The sequence below is a fragment of the Anolis sagrei genome, chromosome 2, assembly GCF_037176765.1.
Source record: "Anolis sagrei isolate rAnoSag1 chromosome 2, rAnoSag1.mat, whole genome shotgun sequence".
Lineage (NCBI taxonomy): Eukaryota > Metazoa > Chordata > Lepidosauria > Squamata > Dactyloidae > Anolis > Anolis sagrei.
In genome coordinates this window covers 113,427,845-113,446,936 of record NC_090022.1, presented here as the reverse complement: position 1 = coordinate 113,446,936, position 19,092 = coordinate 113,427,845, and the positions used below count along the sequence as shown (strand labels likewise).

Here is a 19,092-nt window from a genome sequence, read left to right as displayed (position 1 = left end):
AGAGTTGTTTCTCCCACCCTGGACATTATTCCACAGATATATAAATCCCACAAGAACAGAAAACGGAATGTTGGTGGGCAGGAAAAGAGATGGGCTCAAAGCCAGCCTTAAAAACTCTGGCATAGACACTGAGAACTGGGAAGCCCTGGCCCTTGAGTGTTCCAGCTGGAGGTCAGCTGTGACCAGCAGTGCTGCAGAATTTGAAGAGGCACAAATGGAGGGTGAAAGAGAGAAACGTGCCAAGAGGAAAGAGAAACGTGCCGACCGGGACCGCCTTCCACCTGGAAACCAATGCCATCACTGTGGGAGAAGATGCAGATCAAGAATAGGGCTCCACAGTCACCTATTGATCCACCGCCAGTACATCGATCTTGGAAGACAATCCTACTTGGACAACAAAGGATCGCCTAAGTAAGTATATAAATCCCACTTGCCTCACAACTTATGAGGATGTCTGCCATAGCTGCAGGCGAAATGTCAGGAGAGAATGATTCCGGAACAAGGCCATACAACTTGGAAAACTCACAGCAACCCAATACTCTTTAACAGTTTGTAATTCTGGGAGCCCTTCCACACAGCCCTATATCCCAGAATATTAAGGCAGAAAATCCCACATGATCTGTTTTGAATTGGAATATATGGCAGTGTGGACTCAGATAACCCAGTTCAAAGCAGATATTGTGGCATTTTCTGCCTTTATATTCTGGGATATAGGGCTGTGTGGAAGGGCCCTATGCTGCCATGCAGTGCAGCAGTCTATGGTTAGTATGGCTCATATATAATGCAGGTAAACCGCTCTACGTAATGCTGTTGGAAGGATTAATGGACAACCAACTCCCACCAAAGAACACAAAAGCAAGCCTTTCATGTGCATCACTGCCCTGTGGATTGTGTAATCAATCTCCGGGCCTCAATCCGGTTCGGGGATTTCCTTTCCTATGTAGTTGCTGGCTCAGTGAAACCACTGTCTTCCACATCGGTTTGAAGCTGCATTGAATGGTCAGTGTAGATGTTGTTGGAGCATGTACAAATCAGTTGGTGAGTGTGTTAACTGAAAAATGCAAAGCTGATTGGCTGGGCCATGCCTGAGAGGCTAGCTGAGCCTGGGAGTTTTGACAACAGTTACATATTTAGGAGCTTGCCAAAGACAAGTCAGTGTATATTTTCTGCTTCTGAACTGCTGGAAGAAGAACCTTGATATGGACAGCCAAGGAACATTTGAACCCCTCAGAGGACATTGTATGAGTCAATGCAAATGTTCACATGGCTGTATATATGTTGTTCTGCATAACAAAGAGTAAACACCTTATTCTTTACTGATCATGTGTGTGACGTATCTTTTATCTAATAAGACAGTGTGTGGATTTGTAAAGACATGAACTACACGTGACTTTCATTCTGCCACAGATGTGTTTCGACTTTCCGCACAGATCAGTTCATACTGCTGCACATAACGCATGCTCTTTTGTTTTTAAAGACATGCCTAACATCTGAAGTGTGGAATTTAGTGATATATAGAATATATAGGCAGTGGATCCTGTTTGAGACTAAGCATGGTCATCTGTGCTTAGTACTTGGATGGGAGACCACCAATGAATACCAGGTGTTGTCTTTCAGAGGAGGGAACTAGAAAAACCATCTCTGAGGATTCCTTGCCTAAGAGAAACTTATTAAATTTTATGGGTGACTTGAAGGCACACACACAATGCACCAGTTAGTTTCCACAGTTAAATGACTGATTCTTTCCTGTCTGGAAACTCCACATTTCATCACTGATCCAGCAGCATTAGATCATAAAGAGCCAAGAGTAGGATGCAGTGCAGGGAAGACTGGGAAGTATCTTGCTTTCCAGTCTAATATGCGTTTCTTTACTAGTTAGTTATTTGATCAGATAGTGCAGATATTCCATTCTAGATGCATTCTATAGTCAATACTAATCAAGTATATAGATTTCTGTTGTTCTTGTTGAGCATCTTCAAGTTATTTCCAATTTATGTTGACTGTAAAGTAAACATATCCTGGAGGATTTTTTTTTTTTTGAGTTCAGCAAAGTTACTCACTGGGTTCAGTAGCTGAGCAGGGCCATTGCTCAATCTGCTATGATTTGCAGATTTCCTGGAAATGATTTGCAGGCCAGGCACATCTCTTAACATAAATGTATGAAAGATATTTGTTCAAATGATAGGGAATGATATATAGTTTAGCCAAATGCACAGAAAAATATTATTTATCAGACAAGCCCTTTCCCAGTCAGCTGACTCATCAAAGCAAATACACCACATTTTGAGCCCTTCCACACAGCCACACAGAATATCAAGGCAGAGAATCCCATATCTGCAATATCTGAGGCCACACTGACATATATTCCAGTTCAAAGCAGATAATGTGGGATATTCTTCAGGGGCCTAAGTTAACACGGTTGAAGAGATTAACAATTAATGTGAATCAGCCACCTCTTGTCCTGTTTGAGGCCATCCTTATAGTTTTGACGTAAAGAAACCCTATCATGGGGTTTAACTAGGGTTAAGAGTGTATGACAAGCCCCAAATCATGCAGTAGTTGTCCATGGCTGAGCAGGGGATTGAACACTCAAACCACTACACTGCACTGACTCTCTTTTAAATCACATACTTTCTTCTAACTCTCACAGTGGTGCTCTCTAATAAATGTTGGGGGTGAAACACAAGCAGGGGGAAATATAGCTCGTATGTTGTCGAGCTACGGCACCCCCTCCCTAATGAATGAGATGTCAAGCAAGATAAATGATTTTTCTTTATTTCTTAAACCCTTTCTGAGCTTTTGAAGTTCCGCAGTATTGAAGCCACTTGATTCTCTGGGAGGACCCAGCAGGAACTGTACCCTGAGCTATCTTAAAGCCAAAACCCTTTAATAAATACACTAAATTGTATTTTTGTGTAATGTGTATTGATGATATACTGTACTGATTCTTAAATGTATAAAAATTTATCAAATGAATTGTGAAGGAATCAATTCCCCCACTGCCCATTGACATAAGCTTCTGAGAACGGAGATTGCTAAACAGTAAGGAAGGTGTACCTCAGCAATTCCCCCAAGTTAGGTAATATCGGTTCTTGTGTTTATATGCGAGATAGATAATCCCTTTATCACCAAGGTTTTGTTCTTACTATTTACCTGTTCAAATATGACTGGAGGCTTATAGTTCTTGTGGAAGAGAAGGCTAAAACAAACATGAATACATTAGCCTTTTGAAAGGGCAGCCAAGCCTCCGGTTACCCAAAATCATCACCTTTTGTTTCTTGGATCTTGCACCTTTGTCCTTACGGAACTGGACACTTAAATTGGTTAGGGAATCATCTGTATACCCGTGTCATCATCCTCTTCAGTTTTGCACCCTCCAAGGGGGCGTCTCTTCAATGGACTGAACCTAGTAAAACTGAATTTCTGTGTCACGAAATGATGTATGTCTAAAAAGTGTGCCATCAATATTGAGGGTTTGGAAAGTGCTGAGTCCTCTATGGTGGCTCTATGGTGAACTTCCACCTAGAAATTTCTAGAGAGGACATATTAATAAAATCTGTGAATAATCAAATCTGTACAATGTGGAGTATTGACTGTAAACATAAACCGATCCTCAAAAAGCACTTGGGCATTCTTTGGTAACAGAAGACTTACGTGCGACACATGCTGCTGGCTCCAAAACAGAAAGGGAGCAAACTCAATTCTTGCATTGGAGCATTATTGTGTGTGAATCCTAGCATTTCACAGATTAATACCAGGGCAAGCATGGTGTAACAAGGAGGAGAGAGGGAATCTATTACGTGAAGAGGATCACCATTAGTTTGGAGATCTCACCAAATGTAAAGGATTATTATTTAAAAACAACTTAAGTGTTTGGAGGCTGTAGAGACTTTACCACCAACACACTGTACTCTGAGGAAACTTTAGTGTGGAAATTGGCTACCACCAAACTTAAAAAGGAATTTTCAGCTTTTGGTTTAGGAAAAGGTTTTAAGTAGGCTGGAATGTGCTGTATTTGCACTCAGGGCTCTGAACACTGAGGTAAATAACAATGAGATTCTTTTAAAATGTCGCTGCCATCAATCTGGAAACTTCTATGGAACTTCACACAGAGGCACTCTTGAGACAGTTGTTAAATAACAAAGAACAAAGTTGTTTATTTGTGTAAACTTCAACAATACAGGCACTTAAGTGTAATGGTTGTAATAATGAGATGAAGCTTATGGTTACTTTAAAAACAGTTCAAGGCTTAGTTCCAAAAACAACTCTTCACTCCAACAGGAAACTATCAGACTTCCCTCTGACTAGAATTCCTTATTACTCCAGACAGTCCTTTCCCTTGGATCTGTCTATACTCTACACCAGCTACTCCTCCTATTAGCTATCGGTATACTCTAACTAACCACTTTGGCTTCTCTAACTTCTCTTCTCCTAACTCTCCCAAAACCTAACTTTCTTCTTCAACACACAGACTCTCATTAAACTGTCAGATTTTAAAAACACATCCTTTCAGACATTTTTTCCCCTGTACTCTAAGCTCCACCCACTTTCTCCCAGCCAATCACTAAGGCTCTCCACATTTCCCTCCAGGCTGCTCCTAAGCTCTGCCTCCTCTAGGAAATGAGTACCCTAAGATGGCTGCCTCCCTGCACCATCTCACAAAATGGCTGCCAAAACACTTGGGCCTACTTCCTGAGCTTTTCCCTGTCCTAAAAGGTAGGCAATTCATCACACATGGCCAAACTGAGTGTGGTCAAGATGACAAACATTACCGATGAGGAAGAGCATACAAGCTAGAAGGAGCTGCAGCAGTTTACCTTTGCCTAAGCCAATTGGGAAGAGAAATAGTCCACTCAGTTGTTGCTTCCCCCCACCCCTTTAATGAGCACAAACCTCAAACTGCTTTTGCTCTTTGACCTCAGTTTGCACCAAGAGAAGTAAGCCAAGGACAAAGCGGGGGCGGGGGGCAGAGAAAGAATCCAGAGTATTCTCAAAGCAGGTTTTAAAAAATGGCCAACAGAGGATTAATTGGGACTGTCCCTACCAAGCTGGGACCATGGAATATATTGAGGAGAGTGCACGCAAGCTGAATGTGCTTGGCTGCCTCTTAGATGTTTCCTAGATTACAACTTTTTTCTTATTACCAAGGTACATGCCCTGGAAAAATATTACTAGCTTGAACTAAGACCTAAATAATCAAAGCAAAAAGTGTGCTTTGATGCTTCAATTGTACTTTGGACTCTCCCTATATATGAGTGCTTAGCTTACAACAAATCAAGACACACATTTGCGAAATGGGTGCAGACTGCTACTTTCACTTGTACTGGCAGAAGTACTGAAAGTGCTTCAGAATAGTAAAGCAAAGTGGCTGGCGTTGTGGGGCCCACAGCTGCCTAACAAGGCCACTGGCCTTTGCTCTACACACTGACTGGCCATGACATAGCACTTTTTAGGCGGATTTTCATTTCTTCCCAGCTCTGGAAGACTGTGGTTGAGGTGGGGACTTGGAACTCCGGACAGGCTAATCCCAAGCTGCTCTAATGTTATTGTGTGCCTTCAAGTCATTCTGACTTATGAGGAGCCTATCATGGGCTCTTATTGGCAAGATTTCGTCAGAAAAGGTGTGCCACTATTGCTTTTGCTCTGAGGCTGAAAGTATGTGCCTTGTCCAAGATCACCCAGTGAGTTTCCTGGCCAAGCAGGGATGTGAAAATGTAACTCTTACCACTGGTGGCTTTATCCAGGACCATGGAATTTGATCAAACTACACAAGTTGCATTACGACTTTATTACCACCTGTGCCATCTCTTTACCTATGATTACAGCTCCTCATTTTACATTAACAGGATGTCTATTTACAGCATTTCTGACAATTTGGGAATGCACTTCACAATTATGATCACAAAAAAATCAACTCCACATTATTATATCACATTTTTATTCAAAACGATTGTGACACTTTGAAAATGAGTAAAATTTTGGGGCATTAATTTATGTGAGTTGTAGTCCATTTCCTCAAATGCATCAAGAAATATGTTAAGGAAGTAAATTATAATCCAGGGGAAAGCTCGAATTGTGTTTTGTTTGTTTGATTGTTTTAAAGGTGCCAGAAGACTTCTACTCCCTTTTGTACTGAAAGAGATTAACACGCGTACCTTTTTGAAAATGCCATAAAATCTGTCAGCCTTTGAGAGAAAGGAAGGCAGCTTTGTATTTCTCAATGTTTGTTTTCTGCTTTAGGCTTCTCCCAGTGCTGTACAGTCTGTCCAAATGCCCTCAAAGTACAGTAATTGTGTAATAGGCAGTTCTGATGTATAGGGGTACTTATTTAACTTATTTAAAAGGCAAATTGCCACTCCTGAGATTTCTAAGACAGGCCTCTTTCCTCGCTTTTGGTTAGACTGAGAAATGGAGGAGGGCTGCAGAACAGCACTTTCCGGTAAAATAGAAAAGGAGGACCTGGTTTCTACCCATTGAAGCTCCTCCTGTACATGCAACCCCAAAGCATTCAGGGTGTCTGGATACTATCTGGAAGTAGTTTTCAGGTGGCACTGAAGGTAGGAAGGAATATGAAAAGGTCCAGTAAATTCCATCAGTCAAACATTAAATTTAATCCTCTTTTTACTCCCCAATAAGACTATATATATTATTTCTATTGCTATTGCAGGTAGTGCAGCAGGGTAAACTGCTGAGCTGCTGAATTTGCTGACCAAAAAGTTGGCAGTTCGAATCTGGGGTGTGAGGTGTGCTCCTGCTGTTAGGCCCAGCTTCAGCCAACCTAGCAGTTTGAAAACATGCAAATGTGAGTAGATCTGCAGGAAGATAGCAGCGCTCCATGCTGTCATGCTGGCCACATGACCTTGGAGGTGTCTATGGACAACGCTGGCTCTTCGGCTTAGAAATAGAGATGAGCACCACCTGCCAGTCAGACATGACTAGACTTAATGTCAGGGGAAACCTTTACTTTTTTATCGCTACTTAGGCTCCTAGAATGGCCTCTTTTCCACCTCTGCTGTACCTACCATAATAACCAAAGTTGCATCTTTAGTTTCTCATAGTTTTTTATCCCAGTGAGTAATTTTGCTTGAACATTTCCTCTCAAAATCTGTTTTTCCCTGTCTACTTAAGACTTTTTCCCAGTTACAAAAAGCTTGCTTCACTCCCTTACAAGTGTCTTCTGTGTAGTAATCTGAATACTATTTAGTTCTGTGACCTAAGCGTTGGCAGCCAATCACATCTGTTTATCTCCTGGACTATTCAATGGAATTGCAACTAGAATAGCCATCTTTCTTATTCTAATCAACTGAAAGCTTTCACTGAAGATCTGTTTTGTAGTTATTCTGGCCATGACTGTCTGAGTTGAATGGGTTTGTCAAAAGGAACTTTGTATAAAGATCAGTTGCTAAACTAAAGCTCTCCTTGGCACCTGTGGTCAGCCGGATCCGATTTCAGCAGGAACTGCATGGAGAATATCATGGCAAGGTAACAGGTAGAGATGTTCTTGATAGCAATAAGAGCATTTAGAAAACAAGTTTTTGACATGGATGCCGAGTCTTGGCTATGTTTTGGTTCAGTAGTTTTCAGCAGTGCAAAAAGCAGCCACTCACTCTCAAATTAGCAGCCATTCTGACAAGATAACTTCACAACAGGTTGTAAGAATCCTCCTCTTACAGCCACACCAGGTTTGTCTCTTTATGGACCAGGGTTTGATCTCTTGGCACGGTAATGCTTTTGTGGTAATGCACAAGGACTGAGATTATAGGTAAGGATTGCAAACTATCAAAATATTGGTTTCTCTACTCACCAGGAGCCCTTCCCAACCCTATAAAAAGCCAGGGGTTTAACCTGGGGCTTCTGCCTGTAGAAGTGTATGCACTACCACTGAGCTAATCTCTTTTCCTGAAAGGGAATACTTGGTCTGACAAGCACAACAATCCAAGTTCCTTGCTACTGCTGCACATTGGTTACTGTCTTCATTGCACGGCTAAGATGAAGTCAATGGTAGCTGACATAGGGTACAGTAGTGTTGACAGGTGTTACTACAGGTAATTTAGGTTGGCTTGCCACCATGCCACCATAGCATGAGCTTAATGTATTTAGCAGGCAGGAGAACCAAAGACACGCAGGGTGATGTAGAGCTTTAAGTTTTGGACTACAAGTCTATAGATCAGGCTTGGGTGATTCAAACACTCTCATCCCCAGAAACTCCCATGATAGGTTTGCCCTAGAACAGTGGTTCTCAACCAGCTGTTTTGGCCTACAACTCCCAGAACTCCCTGCCAGTTTACCAGCCGTTAGGATTCTGGGAGTTGAAGGCCAAAACATCTGGGGACCCACAGGTTGAGAACCACTGCCCTAGAACCACTATAAGTAAAAAATGACATGAAGATACACCACAAGACTCGATATTGTTAGCTGCAAGAAGAAATCCACTTAAATATTAGAAGGCCTTCCTGACAGAAACTCAACAGCCTCAGTGTGGTGGTCTCATTTTCCAGAGGTTTTTCAAGCCTGGGTGGCCATATTTCAGGATTACTTTGATTGAACAGACCTGCATGACAGGAGATTGGACCGGATGGCCATTATGCTCTCTTCCAATTTTTCCATGATTCTATTCTATGCTGAATACCACTGTGAGAACTGAAGTAGAAGCTGATGGAATGTACAAAATTGCACAATTTTGGAGAGTGCAAGCAGGGTGTGCTGGGTGACGAAAAAAATCACATCTCCTATTGAAGTATTTTAAGAAAACAAGACATTGTCTCATCTGTCTAGTGACATGCCTTAGTTACATCCCATTTGTAGCATGGTAACACTGATGACCTTTAAGAGGTATTTGGAACTTTGGTTCTAACTGGAGATAAAAAGAGTTGATAACTTTCCACCTAAAAATTAAAAGTAAATTATTCAGTAATGGAAGAGATAGCCCTAGATGGTGGACTCTCTTATCTTTGGGGGGGGGGGGGGGGATGTGTCTTTGAACAGAATAGATGGGCATCTTTGAAGAGTGCTTTAGTTGTGTATTTCTGCAAGACAAGGGTTGGACTAGATAGCCTTTGGGATCTCTCCCAACTATACGATTCTATGAACTTTGTTGGCTGACTCTGGACAATGTCTTGGTTCTGATCTAAAAAGCCCTGTTGGTTTTGCCTGAAAAACTTGGCTTTCATTTAAAATGCTATAGCTGGTATACTGTTAACCATAGGGTGTCTGAACAGCTTTTTAGTCTCATTGGTAAGCATTGCAACATTGCCACAGCTGCATCTTCCAAAGCAAAGGGCAAGTAGGGTACTGCAAGCAAGGAGCAAAAGCAGGGATCCCTGCGAGAATCTGTTGCCAATTATTCATTGCAGTATTGCTGCTTGGCAGAAGTGTGCTGATCATGTGATCATGCAGCGTACTGCTTGCCATGCCTGACTGGTTATGGTGGGTTTCAGGCTGATAAAATGGATACGAAAATGTAGCTACAATGTCATGGCTATGTGTTTGATGCAGGATCTTGGCCTATGCTTTGCCATTGTTAGGCACCAGGAATACGATTTCATTCTGTTTCAAACTGTTTTTAGAGCCAAGGCTAATCAAGGACACCCAATACACAAACAGGGTAAAAGGATTAAAATGTTTTGTATAAACAAAATATTGCATTAGTTTCTGCAATTCTGAAATATAATATTTTGCCTGAAATAATCTGACATTTTAATTGGGCAGATACTGGTCTTTCTAAAGAATTTGCAGCATTTCTAAAGAATTTGCAGAATTAAATTTTGCAGCTGTGCAAAACTTAATTCCACGACCACTACTTCTATCATTTCTGGGAATACTGTTGTAACCATTATAGAAACTATTAAAGCTTGCTTGAAGTAGAAATTGTTTCTAGGTCATTAAGACCATCTCCAAATACAGATCACAGGTCTCCAATATGAATGTTTTTCTGAGGCTGGTGAGATTGACTGTACCATGGAGTGGGGCTTCTTAACCTTTTTCTACTTGCGACTCCTTTCTACCCGGGAAATTGCCACATGACCACAGGTATGTAAAATAGGTATAAAAATAAAGCATTCACTGACATTAAATCACTGTTTGCAAGGCTTGCTAAATAGGCTGAATTTCCTTTTCTGTGGAGTACAGTTGAAGCATTTTGCAGTCTACATTGCATGTTGTTGCTAACTCATTTTTGTATATGGGTGGCTTTTACTGCTTTTTTCCATCATGTCAACATAGAGCTAAGGGGACTCCATCCAATTTATAAAGCAGTAGTGTAGTTTGATTTGTCTGGTTTCAACTCTTCTGTTGATTAATGGCAACCCCTTGAGTTTTATAGTTTTCTTGGGCACAGAATACTCAGAGGTGAATCCTAAAACGTACCTTACTTTGCTAAGTGACTAAGAGGCGCTACCAACAGGCTCAGATGCCCAAACTCATGTCCTTCTGGGTAGGAAAGGCAGCACAGGCATGCAAGAAAATCTCTTCACACATCACTTGTTCCACAGATGTTCTCCTTCGTGTATACTCTTTATATATAAATGCAGTTCTTTGCAGTGTTGGTACATATAGCAGACACCATGCTGCTGGAGACATTCATCACACACTGGACCATCCCAGTGGAAAACCCCACCACAGAGAAAAAGGCAAGGGTGCACAGCCCCCATACACCACCAGTCAGCAGACAGTAAGAGCTGGAGGTGGGCCACATTGGTTAGGGGACAATTCCCCCATTCTTTTTAGTCCTTTGGCAGTAAGGCCAATGCCGTTACTCCAGAACCACAGTTCCTCCTGCTGCCTCGAGAGCTGCTTTGATCTTTTCTGCCTCCTCTTTCGGGATATTCGCCTTGATCTCTTGAGGAAGAGACTCCACCAGTTTCTTTGCCTGCAACAGAAGAACAGCAGCTCTGCTTAATAACTGAAAGGGTGAATTCAAGAGAAGATGTCTCACTACATACCTCCCGAGCTATCTTGCAATTGGCAGGGATTTTGACAATAGGCAATGAATTATTTTGGACAAGACTCCAAATGGCGAGGGGAATCCTCTAGAAACATCAAGTTTAATTGCTTCCTCACCTGCCACTATATTGAAGGATGCTAAGTTCATGTACAGTGCTGCCTCAGTTTGGTCCCTTCACAATGATGTCTCTTTGAGCTTCATTTATCTGCTTACTGCCCCCCAGTGGCAGAATCATGTAACAGAATTCAGGAGATCTAAGATACCAATGCTGTGCAGAGGATGCCTTTCAGTGATTTTCCCCAGATTAAAATGGTAGAAACCGAACAGTTTGACAAAATGACTCAACCAGTGCCAGTCTCTCAGTAAGAGTTTTGATGTAAATTAACAACATCAAAATGTAGTCCCTTTGGATTAAGGACTAATTAGGATATCAGCATGAATGTCCTCGAGGTACTCAGCCACATGGTGTTATAAAACCTTAGGCTACTATTACTATTTATTTATTTATTTATTTACTTACTAACTGTATTTATATACCGCTTTTCTCACCCCCAGGGGGACTCAAAGTGGTTTTCAGCAAATAACGGCAAAATCAAATGCCTTACATACATAAAAACCAAATCATAAATCTGAACAAAACATATCAACTATGCATACATTGAGTAAGACAATTAACCCTAAGATAAGAGAACATTTAAACATGAAAACATAAAAATTAAGAACACCTAATAAAAACTTACAATCACATGATCCAAACTCGTAGACTAGGGCATTCCAAATGTTGACTGCACATATTCCATATTTACTTCTTGTACTGTGTAACTTTACTAGTCAAAAGCTTAGCCCCATAACTATGTCTTTGTTCTCTTTCTAAAGGCTAGGAGGGAGGATCTAATCTCACTGGGGAGAGAGTTCCAGAGTTGAGGAGCCACCACTGAGAAGGCCCCGTCTCTCGTCCCCACCAACTACATTTGTGAAGCAGGTGGGACTAAGAGCAGGGCCTACACAGAAGAACTTAACCTCATAAAGGGAGGTTCATAGAGGGAGGAACATTCTGACAGGTAAGTTGGACTACAACTGTTTTTACTAGACTCATTTGTGGGTCCAGGAAACCCAACTTGAGGAAGACTACAGTAGACTGACCACGTTACTTAAAGTTGATGAGCACCATCTACTTACTTGGACGAGATTTAATCCCTGCATACAGTTCTTCACTTCCTTGATAAGCTTTACTTTGTCTGCAGCCTTTAGTTCAGTCAACTTTACTGTGAAATTGAGCTTCTCCTGCTTCTTGGGGACATCTTCCTCTTCTACTACCTGGAAGAGAATAAATAGTCTACTCACAATCTGCAGCAAGAGTCCTTCCCAATCCAAAAGTTCATAAAGACAGAGAAATAATAAGTAGAAGAAAGTTGTTTAGACCTAAGATGGCAACAGACTTTTACCAACTTACACTAGCTAGTCTTTTCTTATTTCTTCTTACTTTCCTGTACTGAATAGGAAAGTGGTCATGGAAACAAGAGATGGGAAATTAGTCATTATAATGTAAATCTTCATTTGGATTAAGTAACTTCATTTTGTTACTGGAAATTGGCAGAAATTGGATCAATGGGAGCAACAGAAGGCTGATGGTTGCCTACCTTTGGACGTTCCAGAACATTTTAGTTGCCCATGTTCCCGAATAACTGCATAACATTATAAAGGGGGTTGTACGGAGATGTTATGTGTTTAACATCTTGTAAGAATAGCTTCTTCCAAAAAAGGAAAGAATTTAGTGGGAGTGTATCTGGCTTTAGTATTACAGAAGTGCTTACTTCTACTGTTAAAAACATTTATGTATTGTTTTGGTAGATCTTTAAAAGTTTTTAGTTGGAAAACTGATCCTGAGAAAAGTGAACCATGTGTCGCTTGCGATTAAATGGTTCTTGGAGAAGCTCAATCAAAAGAATAGGTCACTGGTAGCAGTGGACTCAAGAGGCCTGAAGTCTAGTGATAACCAGAGTTCTCTTTTATACTTGCAAATATCATTTTCCTTATTTATGGAAAAACAAATGAATAGTTCAAGTTGTGTATCTAGAATACTGGATGCAGGAGAGTTGACTAGCACTTAATATGAAACAAAACTTATCTGAAAGAATAGATGTGATCATGAATAATTTTTCTTTTCTGTCATTGACATCCAGGAATGTATCAACCTCAGATATAAGAGTTGTTTCTACTCTTTAAAAACATTTTTAAACAGTTGAAAAACAATCCCACAATACAGTTGCCAAATATTAAAGGCAATGCAAAACAGCACTCTTCTGGCTGACCACTAGAAACTCCAAAGAAATGGAGCCAGCCTAACTTCCTTGGGTAGGAATTCTAAATCGTGCTGGTGCAGAGAATACCACATGACATCTATGTAGTAACCTAACTTTACAAGGTGTTGAGATACCCAACAGCGGCTCCTCCGAAGAGCTCAAATGTATGGCAGTTTCATATGTGAGAAAGTAGTATTTCAAACATTCTGGTTCCACATCATATATGGCTTAATAGATTAATGCCAGCATACCGAATTAAGGTAGTAGGTAAAGGTAGTCCCCTGACATTAAGTCCAGTCATGTCTGACTCTGGGGTGTGGTGCTCATCTTCATTTCTAAGCCGAAGAGCCAGCGTTGTCCGTAGACACCTCCAAGGTCATGTGGCCGGCATGACTGCATGGAGCGCCCTTACCTTCCCGCCGGAGCGGTACCTATTGATCTACTCACATTTGCATGTTTTCGAACTGCTAGGTTGGCAGAAGCTAAGGCTGACAGCGGAAGCTCACGCCGCTCCCCGGAATCGAACCTGCGACATTTCGATCAACAAGCTCAGCAGCTCAGTGATTTAACCCACTGCACCACCGGGGGCTCCAATACCGAATTAAACTCAGACACAAATTGGAGGTCAGTGCTGTTCCTGTAAGGCTAGTGTTATGTGACCTATAAACACCAGTCTAAAAGCTGCATTTTACACTTGTCCCAGCTTCCAAACATTTCTGAGTAGCCCCATGTAAAGTACATGACAGTAATCTAGCTGGGAGGTAACTAAGCATGAACCACTGTGGCCAGATTTGCCTTCCCTAAGAAATAGTAACACAGGCGCACCAGTTGAAACTGGGCAAGGCCATTCCTGGCCGATGTGGCAACCTGACCTTTCAAGAGTCCAAGTTTACTCCCAAGCTACAAACTTGATCTTTCAGAGGAAATGCAATCCCATTCAGAAATTTTATCAAGCAACAAAAAAAAGCAGATACTAAGGAGGCCATTTTCAGGAAAATACTTGCTTAGATCCACTACAAATTAAAAATGCCAGCAATACTACTTAAGTTAGAAATAGATTGCAAGTGTAGAAATGAGGACAATAGGCCTAGTTCACGAAAGTTAAGCTTATCTGGAGAAGATGGCATAACTTATTTCAATGAGAGAAAAGATTGTTGAAGTGGATATTTGTAGCCATGGAAATTAGAGATATTTACCTACTTGAAATATGATTTCACAAACCATGCAGCCTTCTCCCTCTTCCTGGGAAGCTATTAGTTACTATAATATATCACCAAGAGTTATTTTATCAAGAGGAGCTCTTTTCTCACAACCCTCCCAGAAGAGTACCCTTTGTTGGGCAGATTCCACCTGCCATTCACACGTTTGCCCAGAAGCAATGGCTATTTGACCTACGTGAACATTAAACTACAAGGTGAGCTTCTTACCGGAGCTACTGGTTGTGCTGATGGCATCATCCCAGCCATTGACATGAGTCCCATATCTTCGATTTTGAGGGTTTTCTGAAGATACAAGAAGCATTATTAGACAACTACTGATTGTATACCATTTGTAACATAGAAGAGAGAATGCAAAGCACCTCATCCCACCTGTCAAAAGAGAAAGAAATCACCAATGCCATGAATTGTCCATGAATCATTTCCCACTGGTTTTATCCCCACCTAGCCTTCTATACAAAGCCTGTCACCTTCAACAGCTGGTTGAGGTCAGATATCTCCAACAGGGTCAGGTTAGCAATGTCCTGCACTAGCTGCTGAATCTTGGGTGAGTACTCTTTGGGGGCACTGTCCAGAGGCGGGCTTGCCAGGGCTTCACTTTGCTGTGAACAGGTACCCTTCAGCATCCTGAAAGGACACGCTCTTGGTTGATGTTGCCTGTCGAAAGTCAGAGAAGAGGTCATCACATTTAATGTTTTCTCATCTGATGATATAAACCAGCAGCAAATGCCTGCCACTTCAGAAGAACAAGGAGCAGAACCGTAGAGGAAATGCGGAGACAGTCCAAGTGAGGAAGAAATTGAGCAGTTGCTGATGTCATTGCCAAGGAAGGAAAAGGGTATAGCTTCCTAAAGCAACAATTTTTGCATTTGTATGATTCAAAACTTGAAAGCATTTTCAAATGCCTAAGAAAGTATTTAATTAGAAGTACGAAGTAATTCGTTTTCACACAAATGTGCTGTGAATACAAATGTTGTGCAATACTGGATCAGTCCAATTCCAAACTTGCATAACCCTCTTTTTTTAAGAAGCAGCTTCTTTTCCTTCCAGCAGTACATTTTAGCATTACAAATTAAAAGCACGCACTCAGAATCTCTTAATAGCCAGGTATACTTAATCTGTTCTTGCTGTTGTGCATATTTTTGTTTTCAACTTATGATGGCCCAAAGGCTGAGAGTATATGACTCATGCAAGGACATTCAGTGTGTTTAATGGTCATGCAGGGAAGCATACCCAGGTCTCCAGTCAAAGTCCAGCACTCAAACCACTGAAACCATGGTTCTCATTCTTACTGATTCTAAATATCAAGTCTGTCAAATGCATAGGAACAGTCCAAGGCCAACCTGATCCAGATATTTTAGCAAGCCTTGTAATAATCCTCCAGAACTCAGCCAATGGTCAACCACAAACTACCTTCAAGAACTTCTAGGGTTGTTGTGGACAACTGCCATAGCAGCTATTAAAGGGGCCACACACAACGAAGTTTCATGCTGTAATCTTATTTTAACCATAAAACCTCTATGGTGCTTAGAAACACTGACTGGACTCAAGGGAGTGGCAAACAGGTGCAACAATTCTTGTGCTAGGAGTGTAAACTGGCAGAGCAGCTCAAGCCTCCCCTGGGCTGCGCCATTGCAATTCATAGCAGCATTGATCCTCAGAAACAGTAAATGAAACATGGCACAAAAGGAGGAAAACAAGATCAGACAGGAGATGGGCTCCCGTTAAAGGCACAGGAGCCAGAGCGTGTGCTATGCTGACCCAAACAGAGCACCCCCAGGGCTCCAGTTTAGCCCAGCAGCAGAATGCTGACACAGGTTGAGCATCCCTTAGCTCAGTGGTTCTCATCCTGTGGGTCCCCAGGTGCTTTGGCCTATGACTCCCAGAAACCCCAGCCAATTTACCAGCTGTGAGGATATCTGGGAGTTGAAGGTCAAAACATCTGGGGACCCACAGGTTGAGAACCACTGCCTTAGCTGGAATTACAAAATCTGAAATTGCCCACAAGGGTGGCTGGTTTGTACAGCTTTACTTTTTATTACAACGCACCTCTAGCTCCACGAACAAAATCATTGCAAATATGAAATCAAATTACCTTCAGGTTAGGTGCACAAGGTGTATATGAAGCACAAATAAAACCTGTGCTTTAGACATACATCCCCTCTCCAAAGGTTTATTGCCACTCTAGAATTAATGCAGTTTGATAGCACTTGAACTGTCACAGCTCAATAATATGGAGCCGTGGGATTTATAATTTGGTGATGCATTAGCACTCTCTGGCAGAGAAAGCAAAAGACCTTGCAAAACTACAGCGCCCACGATCCATAGCACTAAGCCAGGGCAGTGAGAGTGGGGTCAAACTGCGTGTTTAGATGCTTTCCAAAACATTTTGGATAACAGGTATTCCAAAATCTGGGGGGAAACAAATCCTGATAGCATTTCGGATAAGGAAGGTGCAACCTGTAACAAGGGGCCTAGCAACAACTTCAGGATTGGTGCAAAGGCGACCTGAGGCCTGCCTCCGCAAAGAGGGCTGCTGGGCGGGAAGCCTGGCTCCTGCAGGCCGGCTCAGGGACGCGTCTCCGCGGGTGACCTCTCGCTTCCCTTCCGTCCTTCCGTCCCTCCGTCCCTCCCTCCCTCGTACCGGAGCAAAAGGCGGAGAGTGGCGCCCAGGCGGCCCGCGGGCAGCATGGCCATGGCGGCAGCTCCAGGAGGCGGCAGGAAGGAAGGCGGCACCGGCTGCCTCTTGCTCCGGCGACAGAGGGCGCGAAAGGGACGCTCTCTCCGCGGCAACTCGTTGGCTGCTTAAAAACCATCCAATCCCGGCGGAGGTTTTCTCGCGACGCATTGGCTGGCCGAGATTGAGCGACCATGCTAGGCGGAAGTGATGTTTCAACGCCCCCCTCCGTGCCGCGCTAGGGACTGAGCTCTATGGTAGTGGTCTCAGCCTGGTCCATCCCAGCATCCCATTTTGGAATACCTACCTCTGTCTGGAAGAGGAGACCAGGATCTCTCCAAACAGGAAGTTAATGTATGTTTCACATGCACCTTGTGCGCAGGGCCGATAAGATTGTTTATATTAGCGCTGTCTGAGACCATTGTAGTCGGAGGTGACCCCCCCCCTCCCCCCCAATAAAAGATAGTTCATAATCAGGAAATTCTTAGTTTTGCCAAGGACACCAGGCTGGAACGATATATGAATGAACTTTTTTATGAATGGACTTCAGCTGATCGTTGCCCTTATGAACTTCATGTTTTCCCCTAACTGCCATGGACCCTAATGTGTGCCTATCTGTAACTGTGCTGTCACATGTTGGGCCTGTGAACGAGTCTATAGACAGGACGTGTTTCTGTGTGCCCAATAGGCCGCCGGGGGTGCTTTGGCTGAGAGGCCTTTCGGATTTCCCCACACAAAGTTCTTTTAAAGACTTAGAAAGTTCAACAAAGATTTTATTGTTGCTTAAATCTTCAATAAATCAAACAAATACTTCAAGGCTTTGAATCAACTGGTGGCTTGCTTAAATCGTGTCCACAAGGGACAGGCAACTTTCTTCATAAACTGTTTCTTCCTTCTACAAGGGAAATCCTTGATCCCTCCCTGGGCAATCTGACTTAAGCTCTGCTGGCATGGACCCCTACACCAAATTGCTTTATGGCTGCCGCGAGTGGTCCTTACCAAACAGAGTCATTTAGCAGATTTCCAAGAGGAAAGAAGGCTTTCAATTCCCAGGGAAGGCTGGCTGTAAACCGCAGAGCTGTATTTCTCCAGCAAAGAGCTGGCTGTAGAGTTGTGGAACTAAATTCCCCAACAAAGGCTATGCTGTAGTTATCTGTAGAGTTGTGGGACTGGATCCCCCCAGCAAAGCTGTAAAAGACGAAGCTTTCTACAGGTGGAACTGATTCACGTCCTGTACGAAAGGCTTCTCTGTGTGAACTGAACTAGAGGTCCCCTTTTTCCCTCCTTAACCCAGAAGAAGGGGCAGAACTAAAGAACATAATGATAATTGATGGGTCATTGGCCCTATGATTGCAAACCAAGGGAAGCCACCTTATTGCAAAATGCATGGAACTTTGGAATACATGCAAACACTCATTAGAAAGTTGGAGCTCCTGGTACAGCCGTACCAGCACAGTAACTGTATTTTATTAACTAGCCGTCCTCTGCCAGGCGTTGCTGTGGCCCAGTCTGTGTATATGTGTTGTGTGTATCTATGTGGTTTTGCGCATGCATTGTAATTTTTTTGCTTTTTAAGTCTCTTCTGCTGTGTTTTTCAGTGTTTTTATGAGTGATGGTCACTTGTTGGCCTGATAGGTGTATTGTGTCCAAATGTAGTGTCAATTTGTCCAGTGGTTTTTGAGTTATGTAAATCCCACAAACAGACATTGAATTTTTATTTATATAGTTGATTTTATATGATTTATATGTACATCTGTATCAAAATCTGAGGAAAAGGTGACCTTTTTATGAACTCTAGCCAGCTCTTCCTGACTCAGGTGCCACAAGCTGCCCTGGGTCTGCATTTTGTTGAATGGACTCTCAAGCATTTCGCAATATAGACAATAACTGGATGACCCCTTTTCTTAAGCCTCAGAGGATCAAGCCACTTAAGAATTGGGTAAACTTTTGGAC

The 19,092-nt window shown here is 42.4% G+C and overlaps 1 protein-coding gene across 1 annotated transcript; it reads right to left on the bottom strand.

Annotated features, from left to right (window-relative positions):
• Positions 1 to 10,479: 10,479 nt before the first annotated feature.
• On the bottom strand, positions 10,480 to 17,244 carry MRPL12 (mitochondrial ribosomal protein L12). Its single transcript, XM_067463761.1, has 5 exons — positions 17,107 to 17,244; positions 14,933 to 15,119; positions 14,673 to 14,747; positions 12,122 to 12,259; positions 10,480 to 10,867 (listed from the first exon to the last, which is right to left on the bottom strand). The coding sequence occupies exons 1-5, from the start codon at positions 17,157 to 17,159 to the stop codon at positions 10,751 to 10,753; spliced, it is 570 nt and encodes a 189-aa protein (XP_067319862.1). The 5' UTR covers positions 17,160 to 17,244; the 3' UTR covers positions 10,480 to 10,750.
• Positions 17,245 to 19,092: the final 1,848 nt, after the last annotated feature.

Excerpts from the sequence above, each read along its gene's own strand:
- MRPL12 (XM_067463761.1), bottom strand. The coding sequence starts at position 17,159 with ATGGCCATGCTGCCCGCGGGCCGCCTGGGCGCCACTCTCCGCCTTTTG. Across the intron at positions 15,120-17,106 it reads ACTCTCCGCCTTTTGCTCCG|GCAACATCAACCAAGAGCGT; the intron begins GTACGAGGGAGG and ends GACTTTCGACAG. Across the intron at positions 10,868-12,121 it reads AGGGATTAAATCTCGTCCAA|GCAAAGAAACTGGTGGAGTC; the intron begins GTAAGTAGATGG and ends CTTCTGTTGCAG.